This window comes from Bos taurus, chromosome 19, assembly GCF_002263795.3.
Source record: "Bos taurus isolate L1 Dominette 01449 registration number 42190680 breed Hereford chromosome 19, ARS-UCD2.0, whole genome shotgun sequence".
NCBI classification, from domain to species: Eukaryota; Metazoa; Chordata; class Mammalia; order Artiodactyla; family Bovidae; genus Bos; species Bos taurus.
This window is the reverse complement of record NC_037346.1, coordinates 26800902-26820660: the sequence shown is the minus strand read 5'-3', so window position 1 is coordinate 26820660 and position 19759 is coordinate 26800902. Positions and strand designations below refer to the sequence as shown.

At 53.5% G+C, this 19759-nt stretch overlaps 3 protein-coding genes, 2 long non-coding RNA genes and 2 other non-coding genes across 19 annotated transcripts in view; 4 read left to right on the top strand and 3 right to left on the bottom strand.

The window, feature by feature from the left end:
• Positions 1–1331: 1331 nt before the first annotated feature.
• On the bottom strand, positions 1332–7270 carry BCL6B (BCL6B transcription repressor). Of its 4 annotated transcripts, NM_001191366.2 has the most exons (9): positions 7218–7267; positions 6481–6671; positions 6023–6244; positions 5568–5912; positions 5183–5307; positions 4263–4427; positions 4052–4182; positions 3800–3937; positions 3281–3397 (listed from the first exon to the last, which is right to left on the bottom strand). In NM_001191366.2, the coding sequence occupies exons 2-9, from the start codon at positions 6657–6659 to the stop codon at positions 3281–3283; spliced, it is 1422 nt and encodes a 473-aa protein (NP_001178295.2). In that variant the 5' UTR covers positions 6660–6671; positions 7218–7267. The 4 variants fall into 4 exon arrangements, with proteins under 4 accessions (XP_005220231.1, XP_024835280.1, XP_059733663.1 ...); XM_005220174.5 differs by lacking the exon at positions 4263–4427 and having other exon boundaries at positions 1332–3397; positions 7218–7270; XM_024979512.2 differs by lacking the exon at positions 5568–5912 and having other exon boundaries at positions 1332–3397; positions 7218–7270.
• Positions 7271–8506: 1236 nt separating this feature from the next.
• On the top strand, positions 8507–15249 carry LOC107131510 (uncharacterized). 2 transcript variants are annotated; one of them, XR_001494305.3, is made up of 3 exons: positions 10634–11384; positions 13919–14518; positions 14778–15249. It is a non-coding gene; the product is annotated as an uncharacterized lncRNA (long non-coding RNA). The 2 variants fall into 2 exon arrangements; XR_009491685.1 differs by having other exon boundaries at positions 8507–11384; positions 13919–15249.
• On the top strand, positions 12734–12845 carry MIR497 (microRNA mir-497). Its single transcript, NR_030913.1, has one exon. It is a non-coding gene; the product is annotated as a microRNA mir-497 (primary transcript).
• Positions 13068–13154, top strand: MIR195 (microRNA mir-195). Its single transcript, NR_030788.1, has one exon. It is a non-coding gene; the product is annotated as a microRNA mir-195 (primary transcript).
• C19H17orf49 (chromosome 19 C17orf49 homolog) lies at positions 13232–16017 on the bottom strand. Of its 5 annotated transcripts, none has more exons than XM_005220221.5 (6): positions 15929–16017; positions 15649–15743; positions 14905–15006; positions 14039–14229; positions 13710–13814; positions 13232–13503 (listed from the first exon to the last, which is right to left on the bottom strand). In XM_005220221.5, the coding sequence occupies exons 1-6, from the start codon at positions 15947–15949 to the stop codon at positions 13439–13441; spliced, it is 579 nt and encodes a 192-aa protein (XP_005220278.1). In that variant the 5' UTR covers positions 15950–16017; the 3' UTR covers positions 13232–13438. The 5 variants fall into 5 exon arrangements, with proteins under 5 accessions (XP_005220278.1, NP_001033181.1, XP_005220279.1 ...); NM_001038092.1 differs by having other exon boundaries at positions 13232–13499; positions 15929–16012; XM_005220222.5 differs by lacking the exon at positions 14905–15006.
• Positions 16018–16273: 256 nt separating this feature from the next.
• RNASEK (ribonuclease K) lies at positions 16274–18019 on the bottom strand. Of its 3 annotated transcripts, NR_130175.1 has the most exons (4): positions 17811–18019; positions 17225–17276; positions 17043–17119; positions 16274–16661 (listed from the first exon to the last, which is right to left on the bottom strand). NR_130175.1 is itself a non-coding variant. In NM_001034429.3 (3 exons), exons 1-3 carry the CDS (start codon positions 17886–17888, stop codon positions 16520–16522), a joined length of 297 nt encoding a protein of 98 aa, NP_001029601.1. In that variant the 5' UTR covers positions 17889–18019; the 3' UTR covers positions 16274–16519. The 3 variants fall into 3 exon arrangements, 1 of the variants encoding a protein (NP_001029601.1); NR_130174.1 differs by lacking the exon at positions 17225–17276 and having other exon boundaries at positions 17574–18019; NM_001034429.3 differs by lacking the exon at positions 17225–17276.
• A 269-nt stretch (positions 18020–18288) lies between these two features.
• The window catches only part of LOC112442630 (uncharacterized), a 141472-nt gene continuing 140001 nt past the window's right edge, over positions 18289–19759 (top strand). For all 3 annotated transcript variants that reach the window (XR_009491687.1, XR_009491686.1, XR_003030836.2), the window contains exon 1: positions 18289–18739. This is a non-coding gene — a long non-coding RNA (uncharacterized lncRNA). The remainder of the gene's footprint in view (positions 18740–19759) is intronic.

Genomic DNA, 19759 nt, shown 5'->3' with positions numbered 1-19759 from the left:
AAGTTTTTTTCTTTCTCTCTCTCTTTTTTTGTAAGTGGAGCAGAACTTTGACCGGTAAGGACTATATCAAAGATGCAGAAGTTGGTATGGCTATATAACATAATAGTTAAGAGCACAGTCTGTAGAATCAAATTGTGGTTCCAGTCCTGGCTTCATCGCTTATTAACCTGGCCAAAATACTGAATCTCTCAGTTGGTTTCCCTACTTGTAAACTGAGGCTAATAATAATTCCTACTTTTAGGTTGTCAGGGGGATGAATTGAAAATCTATACACTAAAATGCCTTGGGCTTCCCAGGTGGTGTTAGTGGTAAAGAACTTGCCTGCCAGTGCAGGAGATGTAAGAGATGTGGGTTAGATCTCTGGGTCAGGAAGATCCCCTGGAGGAGGGCATGGCAGTCTACTCCAGTATTCTTTCCTGGAGAATCCCAATCTCTCTTGTGGATAGAGGAGTCTGGTGGGTTATAGTCCATAGGGTCACAAAGAGTCAGACATGATTGAAGTGACTTAGCGTGCACATGAAGCAGGAGATATGTAATATTAGTGGGTCTTATTTTAAACAGGGGATAAGCCATAGAGGGAGGGGAAGGGAGGTTTTCCTTTAGTTTGTTTTGTGCTTAAAAAACATCTAACCCATGTCATGGGTTTTAAAAGACTGAGACACACAACCACAAACTATAAATGCTGGGAGGAAATTATTCCTTCCATGTTAATGGACTTATTTCACAGATGAGGAATTTTAAGTCCAAGAGGGAGGTAATTTATCAGAATTAGTGACCCTTCATCCTCTGGGCAGAACAAGCTGTGCATCCAAGACACACAGGACAAGAGAAAGGGTAGAAGAGAACTGAGTACTAGGCACTAGATGGATTCCAAGAAATCACTGCTGGGGGAGGGGTAGCACTGGCACACTGGCTCTAACCACATGGTCTTCTCACCACCACCTCTAGCATCTGTTGTCCTTAGGGGACCCAAGTCCTATCCATTTTCCGTGGTGGTAGGGGGTGTCCCAAGCATCAAGTTCCCCTGCACAGATGCATCCCCCAGCATCTTGGTATTATTTGTGGCTTCCTGGTTTCTCCCTGCTACCTCCACATCTCAAGGCAGGAAGTGACTTAAGAGCAGCAGGATGCAGGTGGCTCCGGAGAGACTTCATGAAGTCACTGGTTCCTACACAATGAGCCGGAAGGCAAGGGCAGGGAAGGGGAGAACAAGGGCTGCTTAAAATGGATGGGACAGTGGGATGGGCACAAAATCCAAGATGGTATCCATGAAGAAGAACCCTCTTTCCCCAGTCCCCAGATCGCCACAGGCAAGAACCCAGGACACAACAAGCAGCACAGAGAGGCTTCTTTATTCCATGATTCTGGTCTTGCAAGATCTAACATCTCCACCCCCTGGCACTCTCCACCTGCCCATCCAATATGCTTAAAAATATATATATATATATAGTTTCTTCTCAACTCTTTCCTCTGCTTTCCCTCCCTCCTTCAATTCTGCACTGAGGTTAAGAGGGAAAGAGGGAAAAGAGTAGCTTTCTAATCAATCCCCAAGTGACAGCCACTAGGACTGACCTGTCTTGAGGAAGCTCCATCCCACAAATTCAAAGTGCTTCTTACCCTCTACCCCATGTCCCTAAACGAACAGGCCCCAGAGCAACAGGGGCAGGACTAGTAATACTTCAGAGTATCACCTAACATTCTAGATGCTCCACACAGTTAAGAGACAACCCATTTCTAACTTTCTACCTACTTGGCCTAAACCAGAGACTGTGTCCCTCAAACAACCTCTTAATCCTACGGGAGACTTGGTCAACTAGATGGTCCATCAGTCAGTCTTTTAAAGCTTTAATCCCAACACTAATCTCGATCATAATCCCAACTATAGCAAATCCATAATGGAACTCAGCCCCTTTTCTGTCCCTGTGGAAGGTTCTAGTGCTTTCACTGGTTCCAGACAGGAATGTAGTGACGGGAAGACCAGGTCACACACTCAGCTTTTCTAAGGTAAGAAAGTTACCAAGCACCTGTGACTTCTAGAGGCAAAGAAATCTCTGAAATCTGGACACTTGCCAGAAGATGTCCAAATACCTACTAAAGGAAGAAAAGGTCATCTCATGTAGAACCCCCAGGGAACATTCTAACCCAGATGGCTCTGCAGTAAAGGAAAGGTCATAGTCTTTACTCAAGATAATTCTCCCCTAGATCATAGCATTCTTAAGAGACTGGGAAGACTCCGAAAAGATTGCATCATTTCTGATATGGAATTGCAGATCTCTCCTGCATAGAGGGATCAACTTCGTGCTAAGAACAGGCCCCTACAGGGAGGATTGTGGGCTCAGCTCAAGCTCCTGGGTGAGTTCTATCAGATAGCCAAAACTACCATGGAGCTAAACCTAGGTGGCCAGACTAATAGGACAGTCAGGGGCCTAAGAGAAAGCCTCTCAAATCATCCCCCAATTTCCAGGACTGACAAAGGCCCCACACCCACTGCCTCCAGGAGGTATGTATTACCTCCATTTCATCATAGGTTCTTGGAAGAACAGAAAAAGTCTATATCCAGTGCTAGCCTGCTAGAAAACCTACAATATTCAGAATATTTGAGAGGGTTCCTGACCCAATTCCACAAACCCACATGTTCCCAGAGCTGCCCTAGAACAAATAAAGGTTCCAGACCTAGAATTGAAGGGGAAGGGCACAGGGAACTCTTTTCTCCATTTTAAACAAACCAACGAGCAAGTGGGAAAATAACAATTCTAAAGATAAAAGTTGGACAATAATAATATAAAACACTCAAGCCAAAGGAGGCAGCCAAGTGCTAATCTCTGCCAGCAGAGCTGTGACCTCACATTCCGAGTTTCAGGTCACTTTTGATCACACTTGTAGAAGAGGGACATGGGAAATGCAATAGTATGAAGGCCCTGGTGCCACCCAGAAGCCTCAATAAATTATATTTACAGATAAATCAAATGAGACGGGGGCTGCAGGTGGAGGCCTGATTCCTTAAGGAAATCAGGCTTCCAGTCTCTCCGCTCCAGCTCCTAGCTTGTTCTCTGCTCAGAAACAATATCGATTGCGGGGAAGAGGTTTTGACCAGCAAAACAGAGGCAGATCAGGCCAGGATCTCCCACCCCTGCTCCCCGCAGTGAGAAATTAAAGGTGGTGGCCGTCGCTGATATCCAGGGGCCTCGCACACCCCCACGCCCAAGCCTGGCAGCGAACCCAGGCGTGAGCCGCAGCTTTCCGTCTTCCGGGAAGGGAGTGGGGCCGGGGCGGCACTCGGCTAGGGCCCCCCTAGAATGTGGTAGTGCACTTTGGTGTTGGTAGCAGCTCCGTGTTTCTGGCGCAGATGTAGCCGAAGTTGACTCTTGTGCCGGAAATGCAGACCACAGGGGTCGCACTGTAAGATGACAGCCGGGTCAGGTCTCTTCCCCACCCACGACCACCTTTTAGATGTTAAGCGAGGGAGAACCGCCCAGCACTCCACCTGAGAGAAGCTCTTGGGGATATAGGGAAGCCTCTTGAGTCCCCACATCCTCCCAAATGCTCAGGGGAAGGCCTAGGAGGCCCCCTTCAGCAAAGCGTTTTTACACCTGTCACCTCCTCTCCAGGACTGCGCCCCGTCCAGGAACCTAACTTCTATACCTGCCACCCCTACCTTCGGCCCCACCCCTTCCTCACAAGGACACCGCCCACCTAGCCTCGATCTAAAGGCCTCCAGGCCCGCTCCTTTCAGAGCCCCGCCCGTCGGTAAACAGGAGGTAATTCCAAGGCTTTGGGCTAGGCCAGGTCCGGTACTCACGTGGTAAGGCTTCTCTCCGGTATGGATGCGAACGTGACTCTTGAGGGTCTGTAGGTGGCGGAAGCGAGTCCCGCAGGTGGGGCAAGGATAGGGCTTCTCCCCGGTGTGGATCAGCACGTGCGCGCGCAGATGCGCTACCTGGGAAAGGAGGGAATCTCAGACCGCGCCCCTGGGAGGTACGGAACCCTCCCCATTCGGCCCATCTCGTCCTCTCGCAAATTTGTCTGCGATCAGGCTCTGAAACTGTCGTACCTGTACAAAGCGCGAGCCGCATGTCTCGCACTTATAGGGCTTCTCTCCCGAATGGATGCGGCTATGCGTTTTCAGGTTAGCCGGCCGGTTAAAGCGGGCTCCGCAGATGGAGCAGTGGTAGGGCTTTTCCCCTGGAGGCGGGGAAGAAGGGAGGTCAAGGAGAATAGCAGTGGGCACCAAGACCAGGGTCCTCTCCCTGCTCCTCCCCTACCTGTGTGCACCGTGCGGTGACTGGCCAGGTTGCCCTTATAGCGGAAGGCAGACCGGCAGAGCTGACACTTGTAGGGCTTGTCCTCATCCCCAGAAGCCACGGGGTCCAACCCCGATGAGCACCCAGCCACAGCCTCACAGTTCTGGCAGCTGAAAAATTCACCTCCTGGGGAGGGGGTGAGTCATGACAACAATACCAGTGAATTCTCAGACCACAGGGTAGCAGGTTTTGTTTTGTTTTGCCCCCAATTTACTGTTAAGGCTGCTGAGGCTCATTTGACCTGCTCTGGGCCATACGGTTATTTGAGAGGACAAGCCAGGATCTGTCTCTATGTCTGTATAATTTGAGAGTATTCTGCTAATCACTCCAATAGTGGTGGTAGGAGGTGGAGGCCCTTACTTATGGGTGGAAGTTTCTCTTTCTCTCTTTCTCTCACTCTCTTTTTTTTTTTAATTTTAAAATATTTATTTCTTTGGCTGCATCAGTCTTAGTGGAGGCATGTGGGATCATGCCTCCCTTTGACCAGGGACTGAACCCAGGCCCTCTGCATTGGGAGCATGAAGTTTTAGCCACTGGACCACCAGGGAGTCCCCCCTCTCTTCTCTCTTGCACCACCCTGGATGACAGCTTGCCAGAGAGGCTTTGCCAGCCCTGGGCTGACCACTCAGCCCTGGATGGGAACACGCCAGAAGTTCCCAAACACTGCTGCTCATTGGAAGCTTTAAAAAAATACTGATGCCTGGCTTCTACTTGCAGACATTCCGATCTATGGGGTGTGACCTGCACAATGGGATTTAAAAACACTCTCTAGGTGATTCTAATTTGAAAATGGACTAGGCCTTCCCTGAGGTCTTTTGACCCCAACTGGCCTTGAGTAGCCACAGGAGAAAAGCCAAGGGGGTAGAAGGAGAGGCTCTTACCTGGTGGTGGATGAGCCCTCCCAGAAGGTGACCCAGTGGTCTCTGGAGCCTGGGGTGTGAGCTGATGGCGGGTATTGACTGGAGCCTCACATTTGAACTGTACAGTGGCAGCAGTTGGAGAAAGCCTAGGCAGATGTCAAGGCCCAGAAAAATGATTAGGAGACATCATATGGTGGGGTATTGACCAATGTACCCTATCCAGTTGTATTGCCAAGGGCGTACCTCACCAAGTAAGCCTGGCCTCTGGCCAGCTCCCTAAGGTGAAGCCCACTCCCTCACTTCCTGTTACTGATCACTCAGGCCCAATGGTTGTGCCTCTTGAGCTGAGGCTACTGCTACAAATTCTGGGGTTGGGGTGGGATGGGGTGGTTTCCAGTTTCTGTACCTGCTCTGGGGACTGGAAATGGGTCCTTCTTCACTGCTGCTGCTGCTGGAAGCCTCATCTCCACTGGGGAGCCGGGCCTGGGAGCAAAGTTGACCAGAACTCTCCCTCGCCAGGCTCCCTGCTTGGGAGGCCTGAGAGTTCAGTATGATGAACTTGTATTTTTTCCAGTTGCAGGCCTTGGGGTCTGGGCTGTGTGGACTTGGGGGCCCTTGACTGCAGCTGCGAGACTCAGTAGGTGGGTCAGGGTGCCCTTCCGAGCGCCTGGGACTGCCTGGCGGAGGGGCCGTTGGCGGCGTGGGGGGTTCTGCCTCCAGGGGCCGCAGAGATATGCCCAAAGGCTCATAGCTGAGAAAAAGTGCGATGGACATTAGTGCTATTCCCTAATCTTGGCCTCTGCCCTTGACACCTGGGATGCCATTTCACCCACGAGGAACACCAAGTTGGGGCTCCCTCACCTGGCCTGGATGAAGCGGTGGCATGCCTGGACCACATGCTCCATCTGCAAGTAGGTGGCGGCCGCGAGGACTGCTGGTGCGGTGGCCGGAGAGAGACGTAGGCGCGAAGTGTACATGAAGTCCAGAAGGGGAGCGAAGCCCCCGGCTTCGGGGCCCCCGGGCAGGGAGAGCATGTCTACCCCTACTCCTGCACGGCCTCGGAAAATTGAATAGAAGAAGCCACTGGAGAGAGGGAAGATATGTCGGGTTAGGGGCTGGGGAACCAAGGGGAACTCTACCCTGTCGAAAGCCCCGCTCCTATAAGAAGCCCCGCCTCCCTAACTCTCACCCCTCCCTCAATTCCCTGTCGCTCCGCCTCCTGTTTGTGGAAGGCTGGGCTTCCGTGTCCTCCCAAAGACCTTATAGCCCCGCCCCTTTCCCATTTGGTCCCACCCCACTCCATGAGCCACCCCTCGAACCTGCAGGCAATAAGAACTGCCTTGTGAGCTCGAAGGGGTTGCCCGCCAACCAGCAGCGTGACGTCAGTGAGGATCCCGCGCAGGCGCAGCTCATTTAGGTTGCCGAGCACGTCGGAGGAGTGGCGAGTAAACTCGCGGACGTAGCCCAGCGCTCCCTCCGGGGTAGCGGTGGAACCCATAGCGACGGAGGCCTGCGGGTGCCAAGGAAAGGGCTCAGGGATCCTTGTCGTCCCAAGACGCCTTCCCTTCCGCAGTTTGCCTCTTCCTCCTGAGGTGCAGGGGAAAGCCCCCGGCCCCGGCTCACGCAGTTTTACTTAATTCATCTCGTTCTGTCAGCCCTCAACCTCAGTATCGACCGATTTCCTCCTCTAAGATTCCACAGCGCTTGGAGCGAGTTGAAGTGTCCCACACCGCTGCGTCGATGGCAAGCGTTGGGAATCCAGTCTGCAGCGCCCTTACTTAGACTCCCAATGCCCTTCCAGTATCCCCATTTCCCCTCTGCCTCACCGCGAGCCTGGTCTCAGGTGTACGATCCTGCCTGGAGACCCCAGACGACCTGTGGTCCTCATCCCTCCATATCCCAATCGAAGCTCCCTTCCCCGAACCACGAAATTCCACTCTCTAGTCCTGGATCCCTAGTTTAGCCCAATTTCTGGGCCTCGGTCTTCCTACCATCAACAAGCCCCAACCCTCTTAAGGGACCCAGGAGTCTGCCTCCCTCAGTCTCTGGTTCTTACCCCCGTCCTGCAGGGGCTTCAGCTTCTCTTCTCAAGGGGGGCGGGGTCTCTCTCCCCTCTTGGCCTCGGCTCCTTTATCTGGCCGGGATGTCGGGGGCGGGGGTGGAGGTGGGGTGAACGCCTGGGTCTGTATCCTTCCTTCCTCGCTTTCCAGATGGCGAACCCGGGGCGGGGTCTCCGGCTCCAGGGCGGGACCTCGGAAACGCTTGGGTGGTCGTAAAGTAAGGGGTCTTGGGCCACTGAAAGTGGAACCGAGGGTGGGACATTGATATTGGGGAGGAGGTTGGGGATGTTGAGATGGGAAACATGGGTGACTAAGTCGTTGGGTGACTTAGGTCGTCGGGGGACCCAGGACAGCGAAAATTTACGTGTTGGCTTTAGAAAGGAGCCTCTTACAGGAGAGTGAATACAGCAAACCCCTGCCCCTGCAATGTACGGTATTAAGGAAGATTGAGGGGAGCCCAAAGAAACACCGGGTTTGAGGAGGAGACGGTGGGCTCCCGTGGGGTCTCAGACAGGGAGGGTGTGGTCATTCAACAGACTTCTCTAGCGGGGCCTGCAAAAGAGGGGCTCTGACCGGGCGCGATAGGGAGGGGGCGGATATGATTTCTAGTTCGTTTCCTTTCATTGTCCTGCGACCGGACGGCTCCGCCAGCTGCTTCCCCTCGAGGAGGTGGGGAAAGCCCCGGGTGGCGGCCGAGAGACGCTCGAGAGACCTAGGGTCCGAACTTTTCGCTCCCGACGCTCTTCTGAATCCTTTTAGGGATCCAGAAAGGCAGATTCCCGCCCAAAGCCTGCTCGCCCTCCCCCAGTCCCAGCTCTTTAGGGCCTTGAGCACCCGCCCGTCGGCGACGCTTAGAGGCTGGCGGGACGCCGCGGTCCAGCGCGGCAAGCAGGCGAAGCTCGGCAATGTTCGGCTCCTTCCACGAGGGGGCGGAAGAGCACTAGCCTCGCCGCGCCCTTCGTCTCCACTCGGCTGGGGGTCCATTCATCCGGGGGCGCAGGATCATTTAGGTCTGGGCGGTCATTCTCCCCTTCTTTGCTCGCATTTACTTTGTCCAGGGGACTAGGGTTGGGCGGAGGGAGGGAGAGTTAGGCGACAGAGGGGACTTCCCTCTGAACCTGGGGTTCCTGCCTGGGGTGAGAAATCCGCGGACTTTGGGAACCAGAGAAATGAGTGGGACAAAGAGCCAGGGTTCTGAGTCCTGGGAGCCCAGGATTCTTATTAACCTAGAGGCTATTATCTGTATTTAGAGGTGATTTTTTTTTTTTTTTTTTTTTAGTGAACGTTAATGTAATGGCTGGATGTCGTCACCGACTCGATGGACATGAGTTTGAGTGAACTCCGGGAGTTGGTGATGGACAGGGAGGCCTGGCGTGCTGCGATTCATGGGGTCGCAAAGAGTCGGACACGACTGAGCGACTGAACTGAACTGAATGTAAAAGTTAGATACACTGAACCAACAGAAGAGGAAAGGGAGGGTCTCAGGGTAACAAGGGAGAGAGGGCAGAAGGGGCTGATAACCCCAATTTAAGTCCCTGATCTGGGAGATAGGCACGGGTCACACCCTCGTATTTTGTTTGGGGAGATGAGATTCATTTGGAGAACGGAGATGAGGTTCATTTGGATAACGGGGGCCAGAGCTGAGTCTAGCTGCCTTGCATTTGGGCTCAGGAACGTCTACAATTGCCCAGTAATGACTGGCCATAATCTGTGGAGCTGCTTATAGAGACCTGAGGCCCTCCTCTTCAGAACTGAGGATGTCTTTATTTGGGTGCAGGAAAGAACTGCTGAGACATTGGGAATGGGGAACTAGGGATTCGAGATGGTGTGCTGGCTTCTGCAAATGAGGGTTACTTTGGTCTCTGCCCAGTTGGAGGTGGGAGTTAGACCTGCGGCTCCTTTGGGATCAGGGTGGAGTTACTTTTATGTTATCTGGTCTATCTGTCAGATGTGGGGTGTTGAGTTACTGTGATCATTCTGGGCCCTGAGGGCTGCATTCAGGGTTGAGGGTCAGTAGTAAGTCTGAGGTATGGAGCTGACCTTGGGCTTCCCGGTGGTTCAGTCAGTAAAGAATCTGCCTGCAATGTAGGAGACCTGGGTTTACTCCCTGGGTCGGGAAGATCCCATGGAGAAGGAAATAGCAACCCACTCCAGTATCCTTGGCTGGAAAATCCCAAGGACAGAGGAGCCTGGTGGGCTTTAGTCCATGGGATTGCAAAGAGCTGGGCACGACTGAGTGACTAACACTTTCATGGAGCTAATTTTGAAGCTATATTAGTTCTGGGATTCTTACACCCACAGTCAGCTAGGTGTTCTTCGGAGATGGATGAAAATTTGGTTTAGGGTATTCATAGTCATTGGTGTATGTGGACAATCTGATTTCAAGTACAGTAATCATGGTGGGTTTGGGGTACAGTCTGATGGGGGTACCAGATAAATTTTGAGGTTCAGATTATATTTGGGGGGTATGGAATTCAATTTGGGGCTTTTATTAGCTTGAGGTGGAACATAATAGGAACCTGGAAGCAAGTTTGAAGGCCTTCTGTGATTGTGGGTCTTTGCCAGGGAGCCAGGCTTTATATTTGAATGTTATGCAAGTTTGAAGGCCTTCTGTGATTGTGGGTCCTTGCTGGGGAGCAAGGCTTTATATTTGAATGTTGTGCAAGCTTACTTTGAGGAGGGGGATATTTCTATGTATGCATGAGAGCCAGGAGGCTTTTTCCAGGGGGAAAAACAAGGTGAGGGCTGAGGGTAGGAGACTACAGTTTTGGGGTGTCCTTATTTTGGGGTGTTTTGCCACTCCTTGTTGCATTTGTTGAAGCTGAGTGGTAGATCATGATGTGAGATTGATTTTAGGGTTCACTTAATTTGGACTATGATAATGGTTTGGGATATCCTTTGCTTTTAGCTCCCTCTCACCCTAGACTCTAGAAGTCTCTTTAGTGAACCTCCAAATATGCCCAAGATTTGATGGAAGAAATTTGGAAAGGGAGTCTATCTCCTTTTATTTTTATGTGGCCTGGATAGATCTGAGGGAGAAAAGGCGGTTTCAGATTCTGAACCCCAATTTATTAAGGGCACACACCTCGACTTAGGGGAAGGCGGGGGGAAGTGGAATATCGTGGTCAAGTGGACACTCCTGACTAGGGCAGTGCCATTGAAATTGTGGCAAGGAGAGGTGGTGATGAGGTACAAGGAGGTGAATCTTGTACCCTGATTTTCTAGGATAAGAGCCCCAAACAGAAAGCAGACAGAGGACTGGGAGTGTGGGTGAGATGAGGGGGGGTTCCCCACGGCAGCAGGGGCTGGGGGGTAAACCAGGCCAGTTCTGCACACCCCGGTCCCTGCTCTCTTCGGCTCTCCTCCCCTCTCTCCCTCCCACCGCCCACCCCCCCAACCCAAGGAAAAAAAAACTGCCTGTGCAACAGCAATGGCAGATTCCAATCCTCCAGGCTTTCCTAAACCACCACGGAGACCAGCCAGGGGGGAGGGGAAGGGAGGATCGGGCTTTCCTGCTTCCCTAAGACTGGGGCTATGAGCTTGACCTCCTGGCCCCTAGCCCTTCGAGGAGTGCCCCCCTCCCCCGGCCTGGAAGCCAGGTGTCCTGGACCCTAGCCCCCGAGCGGGGGGGCCTGGAGAGACGGGAGGAGGAAGGAGGGAGTGACTTCCAAAATTGGCATCGGGACAGAGCAGGGCTGGCGGGAGGCAGGTGAAAGACGGAATTTTCCTGAAAAAACGGGGGGATCTGAGGACCCCAAATTTGGGGAGCTAGTCCAGGACCGTCCTGCCAACATCCTAGATTTTTTTGGGATTTTTTGGGGCCCCCGGGACCCCTCTAGATGGGGTGAGGAATGTAGTGTTGGGGGAATCTGACTGGGGCACTGCAGCTGCCTCTCCCGCCGAGTTGGAGACGGATGGGCTGGGACGGGTTTGGGGGGGGTGTCCCCAATTCTGACTGGAAGTGGAGGAACCCCCTCCTGTGCTCTCTTGTGGGGGTCCCCCCTCCCTAGGGCACTCCCCACTCCCTGAGCCAGCCGAGAGGAAGGAGGCCAGCGATGCGACTGGGGCGGCTCCTTTCTCCTGCACCCCAAATGTGAGGGATGCACCCCAAATTTTGTTCCCTTCAAAATAGGGGACCAGGATCTCAGGGGAGAGTAGCTGAGGTAAGTGGGGAGGAAAGTGTCCCCTGTTTTCAGGAGAGACGTGGCGGTTGGGGGGGAGGTTTGGAGGTGCGTGCTGGGGTGGGGTTGGGCTTTGTCAGTCTTGAAATTGGGGGGATGATTGAAGAGGCTTTCTCTTACACCCCGAAACTGTAGTCCCCCAGATGGAAACCAAAGACTGAGACCAGAGGGCCCCCCAACATCCCCAGCCGTTAGTATAGTGTTTGATTTCTGTTTCATCCATCCCCACAAAGGCTCTGCCGAGGATGGGAGCTGGGGGCAGCTGTTCAGTTTTGGGGTTATGGAGGGGGGTGTGAAGAGCAGGAAGCCTTGGCCGAATTTGATGTGGGACAGATAGGGGTCTCGTCTGATGGGGTCTGGCGTCCCCCGGGGCCTAAAAAGACTGCTTACACCACCATCTTAGATCTTTTTGATTGCTAAGAGTTTTGGGGGGTGTGTCGGAAGGGGGGGTGGTAAAGGGAGGATAACTTTTGGGTTTTAGAGGATATTATTTTGATTTGCGGAAGGGATTTTGGCCCTTGGATTTTGCTTTCTGGGGGGTGTTTTTTAAAAATCAAGTCCTGGACAGGAGAAAAAGGCTGAGGGAAGGCCTAGGGTGGGGGTGGGGAGAGGCATGTTTGTCAGCTTAAACGTGGCTTTCTGGGGTGGGCCCGCCTTCCTGGGCCTGGTGAATAGGCTGGTAGGGGTTGTCGCGGGGGGTGGGACTTGGGTCCTGGGGGGCCATGAGGAGTGGGGACAGTCCCGGGGGTTGAATACCTGGCCCCCAGGTCCAGAAGGCCCTCTTCCTGGGCCCTGCTGCTCCCCTTTCCCCCTGGCCTCCATTTCCTGCCTTTGGCCTCCATCTTGTGGCAGGCCCAGGGCCCAGGGCGACTTCCGGCCCCCCTCTCCCAACCATCTTCCGGCCCCACCACCTCTGGACTGCCAACTCCCAACACTGCTGTCCTTGGCCTTCTGTCTTTCCTTGCTTTCTCTTGGGTTCTGACCCAGGCAGGGGAGGAACGGACACAGGAAGCCTTGGGTCCCTGCCCTTGCTGAGTCGAGAGGCAGTCTGTTGGTCCTCCACAGTCATTCCCTATTTCCTCAGATCCCACCCCCCCCACACACTAGGGATCCCTTGAGCAGAGTTCCTACAGGGAAGATGGTTCCAGTCTTACTACACTGTAAGCTCACCCCATAGGCCCCTCTCCCTTCAGTTGTCTGCTCAGCTCCTAGCTCTAGTTTCTTGTTTTCCCCAACCCTTCTTGGGGCCATGTTTGCCTTTCAGCCTTCTCTCCCCACCCTTGGTGGTGGGGGGTCTTCACAGCACTGTCTTGTGCTCCCTTTCTCTCAACCCACCCCAGTCCTGCTCCCGCCCCAGCAGCACACTGTGGTTTGTACGGCACTGTGGCCACGTCCAAACCACACTGTGGTGTTAGAGCGAGGGTGGGGGAGGCACCGCTGAGGCTTGGCCCGGGAGGCCACCCTGGAGAAGCGACACAGAAAACATCTGGGGCCTTCTGGTGAGGTGGGAGGTGGGGTGGGGTGGGGCGGGGAATGGGAGGTGTGAAAGCCCTGGAAGCTGCCCCTCTGAAGTCCCCAGAGCAGTCTCAGGAGTACTGGCTGCCAGAGACCCCGGAGTACGTCCTGCCTCCAGAGAGCAAAGTGGAGTCTTTGTTGCCCACGCCCAGCTCCCCTGGCTCTAGCAGCACAGAAATATTGGCACTGGGAAGAAAGCCTGCCAATATTGGCTGTGCTGCTCCAGGCAGGGTGGTGAGAGCTGCCGAGGAGGGGCTAAGCCGAGACAGAAGTGTCCCCCGTACTCCAGTAATGTCAGGCGGAAAGCACCAGGCTGAGAGGCAGATCTTTATTGTTTTCTGTATAAAAACATCCATCAGTTGCGGGGGGACCCAGGGGTTGGGGTGCAGATGCTCATACAGGAACAGCAAGGTGGGTTGCCCCTGGCAGCCTTTCCACCCTGTCACATGCAGGCCTTGCTCAGAGTCCCAGGCGATCCACAGGTCCAGGGTGAACAGTGAGAGGGGTCAGAGGTGGAAGGCTCAGCATGAGAGCAGAGGAGGATCAGCGGAGGTCAAGAGAAGGCCAGAATCCAGGGTCAGGCTGTCTGGAACAGGAAGTAAAATGGGCCGAGATGGAGCGAGTCCCAAGTAGGACTCCCGCCTCCCCAGAGCACCTGGCTCCTACAGACCTGACCCTTGCATGCATAGCAAGGAACTTTCTCTTTCCCAGGTCACGGTAGGGGGCTCCTGCTGAGACCCTCCCCACCATCCCCCATCCCTTCAGCTGTTTTGGGAGGAAGAGGACTCCTACCCTGGTCGAAGTTGAGTTTCTTGGTTGGAGGAGTTTCTCCTAGCCCCTCAATATCCACCAGGTCACTGTTGGCGTCCGAGTCATTCAGAGCGCTGAGTGTCACATCTGGGAGGGGGCACAAGCTAGGTACTAGGTTCCCTGATGGTTCTCCCCCCACCCCACCCACTTCCCTAAGTTCAACCTCTCCTTCCCTCTCTTCCCCACCCCAGCCAGTTTCTGGAACCTTCACTAGGAGAGGAAAAGAGATCTGTCCTCTGACCAAAGCCCAACTCTCTCACTGAACCACGGATGGACATCTAATCCCCAGGCAACAACTCCACAGCCCTCACCAGCCTTCTGTTTCTTTATGGGGGGACCCCCGGCCTCGGGGACACTGGAGCTGCTTGGTGGAGGAGCAGTTGGAGGAGGCGACAATACACCAGATGCCACCTTCTTGGGCCCTTTCTTGGGTGAATCGGCTGGAAGGGGGATACCAGAGTCTTCATATACCTTTCGTTTCACGGTGGCCTTTATCTGAGCCCTAAAGAGATGAGAGAGCAAGTTAGGAAGGGAGTCATAAAAAAGGCTTAGGGAATAAGGGGGTGGGGGCAGGGGAGATGGGCCACTCTGAAGGAACACTAGGGAGCCCCTTCATAGGAATCCAGGTGAAGGCTTCAATGACCTTTGCTAGGGTTCTTGTTTTCCTGGAAGCTTTGCAGCCAATGAGGGCAAATGGAGTATGAAGAGTGGAGTCTCTCAACTGAGGAGTGGGAAAGGCCCACCCCCTAATTCTCTTGTGGGAGAGATGTATGGATGTGGAAGGCTACCAGGTAAGCCTGGGTGACCTACAGGTTGATTGAAACTTATTAACAGATCCTGATCGACTAGTTCAGGATCATAATATCCCTGGAAACACCACAGGAGTGTTCAAAAGATCTGTATAAATAACCAGGGAATTCCTATTAGCAAATTCAGTTACTGGGTATCTTAAACTACTGGGTAACCTAAAACTAAATTCATGTAAGGTCCTGATGACCACAGCATTTTAGTAACTTCTGACCAATTGTGACAATTCTTTTATTCTTTCAGTTCTCGAGGGACTCACAGAGTAGGAAAGATGTTGAGCTGGAAGGGAGTTTGAGGAAGATGGAACAAATGGGTATGGAGGAAGAAAGCTGCCCACCCGCCCTTTCTCTGCCAGCCAGCCCTCCCTCACACTGTCCGTTCCTTGATGACACAGCTGATGTGATTAAGATCGTCCCCAAATCGCTTCACAGCAGCCCTCAGCATCTCTATCTCCGTCTCCGTCCACTTGGCACTGTCAGAAGGGGAGAGGGGAATAGCGAAAGTGGGAGGAGGAGGGATGTGGAGCCAGCCCACAGGCTACGCATTCCACAGCAACCAGCCTCCTCCCTGCAATGTCCGGGGCCCCTTCCATAAAGAGGTCCTCTTTAAAAAACAAACAAAAAAATTCTTAAGGCCCTGTGGGAACCCTGAGGACTCCCATCCAAACTATAATGCAACAACCTTAGAATAAAACGGCTCCCCCATCAACGTGAAACAGCTGCTGTAAACAGCCCACTGAAACTAATTCAACAAGTGGCGGGGGCGGGGGGGGGGGGGGAGGCGGGTGTCTTACAAACAGAACACCTAAACACAATCTGTTGCAATCTGACGGAATTCCACATGATTTGGGGTGAATGGGTAGTGGTGATGGTCTATGGTCTGCCAATGCGCAGCAGGACAGAATTGTGAAATGAGTCCGGATTACGAGCCTCAGTCTGTGGTTTATCTGTCATTCATTCATTCATTCAATAATCATTTATTAAGACCTACTCTGCGCTGTGCCAGGCACGAAGGGAAACTAACATCTGTCCCTGCCCTAGAAGAATGTCGGTGTCTGTGATCGAGTCCCAGCGTCTGCTCTCAGCGTCCAGGTCCCCAGCCCGGGCTCACGTACCCCGCGGGGGAAGAGTCGGCCACAGGATGCAGCTGCATCGTCAGCTCTCCGAGCTTCGTGAAGGCGGCGCCCGCCGCGGAGAAGATCTCTCCGACCTGGGGGCGGGGCAGCGTCACGGGGGGCCGGAGCACAGCCCCGCGCCGTCCCGCCCGGAGCCCCTAGCCCCACCCCAGGTTGGACTCCCGCTCGCCCCCCGCCCGGGACGGAAGAGCCGCGAGCCAACTGGGGGGCCCGCCCTCCCGTGGCCGCCAGGGAGCGCTGTCCGCGAGGGAGGTCGAACCTTTGTGGACGCTGACGTCATGGCCCCGAGCGCCTCCTCACGGAGACGCCGCCGCTGCCGCTACCTCGGAGCCGGGACCACGAAGAGCCAGGCGGTGCAACAGCTCCGGCCCCCGCGCAGGAAGTCCCGCCCCTCCCCGCAGCTGATTGGCTCCAGTTTGGGCGCTCACCGCCTCACGAGCCGCGGTTACTTAGGCCACCTCGGCGCGCGGGAAGGAGAGTGGAAGACACCGCCTCACTTCCGGCCCGGTTTCACTCCACTTCCGTCGATGGGTCGGGATTCCCTATTTGGAGGCCGACCTCTAACCCGGGTACCCGCCTCCTAACCCAGACACACACACGAGTCTTAAGAGAGCAGTTTCTCTTTATTGTGGAACGGGACGAGGCGAGGGGGCCGGAGGGACAGGGAACGGCCAACCCCAACCTCCCTCCACAGGAGCCGGGCGCCAGAGTTTGGAGAACAAGGGATTGAGTCTCTCGCCAAGAAAACCTAGTCCGCAGAGGGCGCCAGAATGGGGGGCTGGGGGCTGTGACCTGGTGAGGAGAATCTTTAAATAGAGGAGGGGGCTGGAGAGGGGAGCGCGACCGTACTCTAGCGCACCATGTATTCCTTGCGCTTATTGAGCCGAACTTGACAGAAAGAGAAGCCTCCGAGGAGGAGGTAAAGGCTCGCCGCGATGAAACAGTTGTAGCTGACTTGCTCGTAAAGGTTGTATATGTTCTGGGGGCCATTCCTAGGGGTGGGGATTAGGCAGAGAAATATCAAACATTAACAGCATACAACATTTAGGGAGCACTTACTGTGTGCCCTGTACCGTTCTAAACGCTTTAACGTGTATTATTCAATCTTCATAACCCTTTGGGGTGAGTTTTGTTATTAGCATCCACTTTGCAGGGGTGGACGGAGGCACAGAGAAGTCCAGTAAAATTAACAGCCACATCTAAAACGGTGGGTTTAGGATGGTCTCTGAGGTCTGACTCCCAAGACTGTTCCTGGGTGCTAGAGAGAGCACCCAGTTTCCCAGGCACCGGGCCCCAAGTGTCTAGCCTCCTGCCATTCTCCGCCCCCTCCCCCCGCCCCCAATTCTGACCACATCCCCTGCCTCTCCACTTACTCAAAATCTTTCTCCGTGAAGGGGACGTCCTCAATTAGCACAGCAGAATGGACATTGAAAAAGATTCCGAGCATTATCTAAAAAAAGAGAAAGGGTAGGTTGTTTTAACTCAGGCATCTGGCCTGGTCGCTGCCTGAACTCCCACTTCGAATGTTGCCACAACATCTGGGTCTGGGAATTACCAGAATGAGCTGGGATTAGGGATGGTTGTTCCCGGACCTGGACTCCGGTCACCTGGAATAGAGCTTGAATGGTGACACAGAGAAGACGTGGTTGGGGCAAGGGCAGGAATAGTGAACAACCCAGGAACCCTGATTATCCTCCTCTCTGGAGGCGTCATTATCACGGGACAGGGCGAAGGGGCGGGGGTAGAGGGAATCGGCACTTCTCCATATTATTTCTCCCTTTAGTGGAGCGGGTAGAGTCCTGAGGAAATAAGGCCTAGCTATCCATTTCGGGAACAAGCGGTCCCTCTCCCCACTGCCCTCCATTCAGCTCAAGGATCTTTCAAGAACCTAGGTCTCCTTTTACCTTGAGGGTACTCCAGATTTACCAGCCCCGGCTCCCATTCCAAGCTCCAGCTTCCCCTCGCCCCTCCAAACCCCCATTTCTCAATCCAGTTCTGTCTCATTCTCCAGAGGCTAATCAACTACCCCCTCCAGCCTGTTTGCTGCTTTTCAAGGCCTGGAGTCTCCTAGCCTTCCAGCCCTCCGACACTGAGCCCCTCAGGCCCTCTCCTCTCCGGTTGTCGCCCGGCAGTCCCCTCACCAACATGATCACTCCCCAGGCGCTGAGGACGATGCCACAGGCGGCCAGCTTGGGCCCACAGCACAGAAGTGACGCCATGAAGAAAGGAGTCAGGGATGGCCTAGATATGGGCCAGGTAGGAAATCGGTGAGAGGAAGGCCGTAGGAGCTGGAAAAAGAGCTGGACTTGGGGGCTCGAGCTGCGGAGGACGTAGAGCTGGGAGTGAGACCGAGGGGCGTGGCCTCCGGGCTCAACCATCGGGCCTGGGGGGAGGGGTGGCGCCAGGCGGAGAACGCTGGCGCCTCCGGGTCCTCTCGGGACTTCCGAGTGGAAGGGCGGTATTTCTGAAATTAGAGTCCACTATTGACCAGTATGGATCAATAACTGGGGCGCGAGTTTTGTAGGAGCAAAGGCCTCCGATTTCTTGGCTACCCCCCTCTCCAGTTTGGAATGGGAGGAACCAGGGTGTCACGTGACCAAGTTTGTCAAGTCAGCTGACGAGGAAGAATGGGTAGCCCGGTTTTGGAACAGCGTTTATCTCTGGCGGAGCTCCAGGTAAACTTGGCGATGGGCTGTCAGCAGCCGAGGATTGAGATTATGTCATTTTGGTCTCAGATACCTTAGTTTTGAGTGGTGTCCTGCGGTGGGAAAATGGTAATTGAGACAGATTTACACCGAGAGAACGCTTCTGTCTCCTCTCTACTCATCCGTACCGTTTGAAATAGACCCTCTGACACGGTAAAAGGAGATGGCAACCCATTCCCAAGCCCAGGCGTGCTGTTGTGGCTAGAACGCTTTAAAATTGCTGAGAGTTCTTGGCATTGGAGATCCTTAAGTAACGTTTTGTTACCAAACATGGAATACTGAAGAGTTTTGGATACCAAATCCAGGAAAAATATGGGCGTTAGGAAAAGTCCAGGGGAAGCGGACTCAACGAACAAACTGTTAAGGTGAGTGGGCCTGCCATGTGTGCTGGAGAAGGCAATAAGTGCACAGAAATGTCACTTTTCTTCCTTACTGTAAACTGAGAAAACGGAAACTTTGAACACGATAGAGTCCAAGATTTTAAAGATATGAATAGGTTATGTACCTTCCAAAGAAAAATTTTGTATACCTCACTGGTGAAACGGAGAAGGCAATGGCACCCCACTCCAGTACTCTTGCCTGGAGAATCCCAGGGACGGAGGGATTGAGAGTTGGACACGACTGAAGCGACTTAGCAGCAGCAGCACTGGTGAGAAACAGGTCTATAGACATTATTCAGGGGAATAGTGGTGTTTGAAGAACATAATTTTTCCCTGAGTTTTTTGTACCTTTTCTAGTGAGGACAGTGGTCATAGTATAATTGAGAGGGGTCATTTTGATCCCAAGACCCCAGAACCAGATAGACACTGCCAGTGGTTAGCATAACTTTGTGATATTTCCCCCCTTTTTTTGTACGTATTGTTCTTTAAAGGATCCTGAAAGAGAACTTGGAACCTGGGAAACACTTAGAGACCCCAGGGCACTGAAACTCCTGAGGAAGTGACCTTCAGACATGTATTTTGTGTCTCTTTTGTTTGAGACTGTTTGGAAGGAAACCATTTTGGAGTGAAAGTTTTTCTTTTGCCTTAGAAGCACCATTCTCATTCGGGGACTTTGGGGGTAGGTGTATGAATAGGAGAAACAGGGGTGGAGGGAAAGCTGCCAAGGTAGAGTCAGGAATTTTTAAGTTGGCCACTAAGCGTGAAGTCAAGCTTCTGGGAAAGGAGGATGAATTGAGGTGGTCGATTTCTCCAAGAAATCTTCCCCGCCCTCCCTCCCTTACCACCTCCCCCAACCCCCCAACATTCTCTGGATGTTTCTCAGATAAGGTCAGTGCCTCAGGCTGCTTCAGGGGCACCCTGGTGCAGGTACTGCCCCTGAGGGCGAAAATCCACAGGGTTTTGTTGTTGTGTTTTTTGCATTTTAAAATGGTTACTAAACTGAAC

Excerpts from the sequence above, each read along its gene's own strand:
- RNASEK (NM_001034429.3), bottom strand. The coding sequence starts at position 17,888 with ATGGCGTCACTTCTGTGCTGTGGGCCCAAGCTGGCCGCCTGTGGCATC. Across the intron at positions 17,120-17,810 it reads CCTGGGGAGTGATCATGTTG|ATAATGCTCGGAATCTTTTT; the intron begins GTGAGGGGACTG and ends CTCTTTTTTTAG. Across the intron at positions 16,662-17,042 it reads TTCACGGAGAAAGATTTTGA|GAATGGCCCCCAGAACATAT; the intron begins GTAAGTGGAGAG and ends CCCCACCCCTAG.
- BCL6B (NM_001191366.2), bottom strand. The coding sequence starts at position 6,659 with ATGGGTTCCACCGCTACCCCGGAGGGAGCGCTGGGCTACGTCCGCGAG. Across the intron at positions 4,428-5,182 it reads GAGGGCTCATCCACCACCAG|GAGGTGAATTTTTCAGCTGC; the intron begins GTAAGAGCCTCT and ends CCCCCTCCCCAG. Across the intron at positions 3,938-4,051 it reads GCGGCTCGCGCTTTGTACAG|GTAGCGCATCTGCGCGCGCA; the intron begins GTACGACAGTTT and ends CTCCTTTCCCAG.
- C19H17orf49 (XM_005220221.5), bottom strand. The coding sequence starts at position 15,949 with ATGACGTCAGCGTCCACAAAG. Across the intron at positions 13,815-14,038 it reads CATAAAGAAACAGAAGGCTG|ATGTGACACTCAGCGCTCTG; the intron begins GTGAGGGCTGTG and ends GCCCCCTCCCAG. Across the intron at positions 13,504-13,709 it reads GAAACTCAACTTCGACCAGG|ACAGCCTGACCCTGGATTCT; the intron begins GTAGGAGTCCTC and ends TTCCTGTTCCAG.